At 38.8% G+C, this 2716-nt stretch overlaps 1 protein-coding gene across 1 annotated transcript; it reads left to right on the top strand.

Moving 5' to 3' along the window:
* The first annotated feature begins 1293 nt into the window (after positions 1-1293).
* On the top strand, positions 1294-2145 carry LOC108678784 (protein odd-skipped). The gene has a single exon (XM_018167252.2). It carries the CDS (start codon positions 1311-1313, stop codon positions 2067-2069), a length of 759 nt encoding a protein of 252 aa, XP_018022741.1. The 5' UTR covers positions 1294-1310; the 3' UTR covers positions 2070-2145.
* Positions 2146-2716: the final 571 nt, after the last annotated feature.

Raw genomic sequence — 2716 nt, 5'->3', positions numbered from 1 at the left:
CCTGCCAACAACAAAAGACTGCTAACAACAACAGACTGCAAACAACAACAGACTGCAAACAACAACAGACTGCTAACAACAACAGACTGCTAACAACAACAGACTGCTAACAACAACAGACTGCTAACAACAACAACTTGTGAACAGCCATATTCTACAAACCACCACAAAATTGAGTCAGGAGCCGTGGAACAAAACTAAAATTATTCGCCGTCTATTATCATTCGTGGTGTGGTGGACATCTATGTTGCAATATGATACTAATAATAAAAATGATACTGACAATGATAATTATAATAATAATGATAAATAATAATAATAATGATAATAATAACAATGACAATAATAATAATAATAATAATAATAATAATAATAATAATAATAATAATAATAATAATAATAATAATAATAATAATTGCATAAATGGCGACGAAAACGAGGGATAGCAGCTCTATAATGCATAGTTCAATAAATGGCTTAACAATGGAGGCATATTGCTTGATATATAACTTAATGTCTCAGCAATGGAGTAACGGCTTTATGTATAGCTTATCAATTTAGGCGTCGCCTGATATATGGTCTAACAATGGATGTATGGGATTGTATGGCTTATTATACGGTTTAACAATTAATAGAAAAATTGCCTAATTATTGGTTTAGCAATTGAAGCGTCGTTCAATATATGGCTTGAAAAATTGCTTATTAAGTTCTTAGTGTTTGAAGCACGGCTCAATATGTGGTTCAACAATTGAACTCTGGCTTAATGTATGTCTCAACAATGAAGAGATGTCTTAATATATGGATTAGTAATGAAAATATGGTCTAATATAAAATGTAATTAATTGGCCTGACTCAGAAAGGAGAAAGTTCTGATTGACAATGGTAAGGATTTTTGACGAACGAAACCTATAACTTAGAAAAAACTTGAATTTTTTATTTATCTCTACAGAAGCGTTGTTTATTATCTCTAACTTATTTCAGCAATAATTGCTCATGTCATTCTAATTAGTAGACGTAAAGGTTGCATCAAAAGATTGAGGCCGCCATTTGACGGGAATGATCTCATCGAGACGCCACTCCGCCATTACTTTGTGTATCAAGGAACTAATTACCGGAGGGGGGAAATTCGCAGCGCCCCTCGAGGTGGCCCGCCTCGGAGGCCCCACCAATGGTAGCGGACGGTCACCGCCGTGCGTAAGGCGGGACCAGAAGGCGTGGGAAGGCGCCTCGGGCGTAGCTCAGGCGCTATATAAAAGCGACGATGTTCGGAAGCTGCCTCCATTCGAGCTACTGCCGACCACACGCCAGCCATGGACTCTACCTCGTCTGTGTTCCTCAAGTCAGTTACCGCCCCGAACTTTCCGTGGCCTCAGTTTGATTCCAGTTACTCAAACAAGGCAAATTCTATGCCATTCCTGCCTATACTCAGTGACCAAGGAAGTGGTGTGGATTGGAGTGTCATACACCCAAAGCTTATGGCTTTAGAAAGCTTAATGAGAGGTTATGGTGACAGCGTTAAGAAGACCGCCGACATAACAGCGTTATTGCTGAGCTCTACTGGCCGGTTATGTCGGCCCAAGAAACGATATATTTGCAAATTCTGCAATCGTGAGTTCACCAAAAGCTACAATCTCCTAATTCACGAACGTACACACACGGACGAGCGACCTTTCCCTTGTGATATTTGTGGCAAGGCCTTCAGAAGACAAGACCACCTCCGTGATCACAAATACATCCACAGTAAAGACAAGCCTTTCAAATGTGAAGTTTGTGGTAAAGGTTTTTGTCAGAATAGGACGTTGGCGGTGCACAAAGCCCAACACGCACACGACATCGCTCTATCATCGAGCACCGAACTCAATGTTTTGTTGAGGGTACCAAGAGTTTGCTCGGCCAACGTCTCGCCTTCGTCAGGAGTCGAGCGATTGTCGAGTCCCATCCTCGTCACCTCGTCAGCCTTGACGGAGGACGAGCCCATGCAGACCCTTGCGGAGGAGCCTGGCGCTGACGACGAAGAAGAGAGACCAAGAAGGCTCGGCTTCACCATCGAGGACATCATGAGAAGATGAGTCCAAGGGCGGATGATAACCTTCATGTCTGCGAGTAAAAAAATAAGTTGCATATAAATTTCGTAATATTTTTTTGTAGAATATATTTACTGGTACCAATTACACTCTACAGAAAGTCTCCAATATTGTGTGTGTTGTCTGATGGCAAGTATTGTTCGCGAATTAAATTTTTCCGTGCAAATTTGTGCACGTCATTCTCTCCATCGAAGTTAATTTGTTTCGTTATCAGATTCTTTAACATATATAAGTGAAATTTTCTTGCACATTATTTACATAGAAAATTATTATTTCTTTTCAAAGGTGTTTGCTGTTAAAATTTTGATGTATTCAAATTTTGTATCGTTAGTTATTCGAATTTTGGTAATTTTCATTACGTTAATGCGATTGATTTTTCTACGTGTATTGCATTGTCTGTAAAAAAGTTTTTAATTTCTGCAATGATCAACAGCAATAAAAGTATAATTACCCACTGATGTAGTTAATCCTCGCAAAATAATACTGGGGTTTTGGGCTGAAATACTATTTCATAACATAAAATTAAGTGAACTCTAGCCGAACGAAAGTAAAAAATATTTTGTACGCAATGTATGCTATTTTTTAATTTTTCCTTTCTGTTTCCGATCAAAATTTGACGGCTGACACAAAGA

Source organism: Hyalella azteca, unplaced genomic scaffold (genome assembly GCF_000764305.2).
Source record: "Hyalella azteca isolate HAZT.00-mixed unplaced genomic scaffold, Hazt_2.0.2 contig11277, whole genome shotgun sequence".
NCBI classification, from domain to species: Eukaryota; Metazoa; Arthropoda; class Malacostraca; order Amphipoda; family Hyalellidae; genus Hyalella; species Hyalella azteca.
This window is presented reverse-complemented; position numbering and strand designations above follow the sequence as displayed.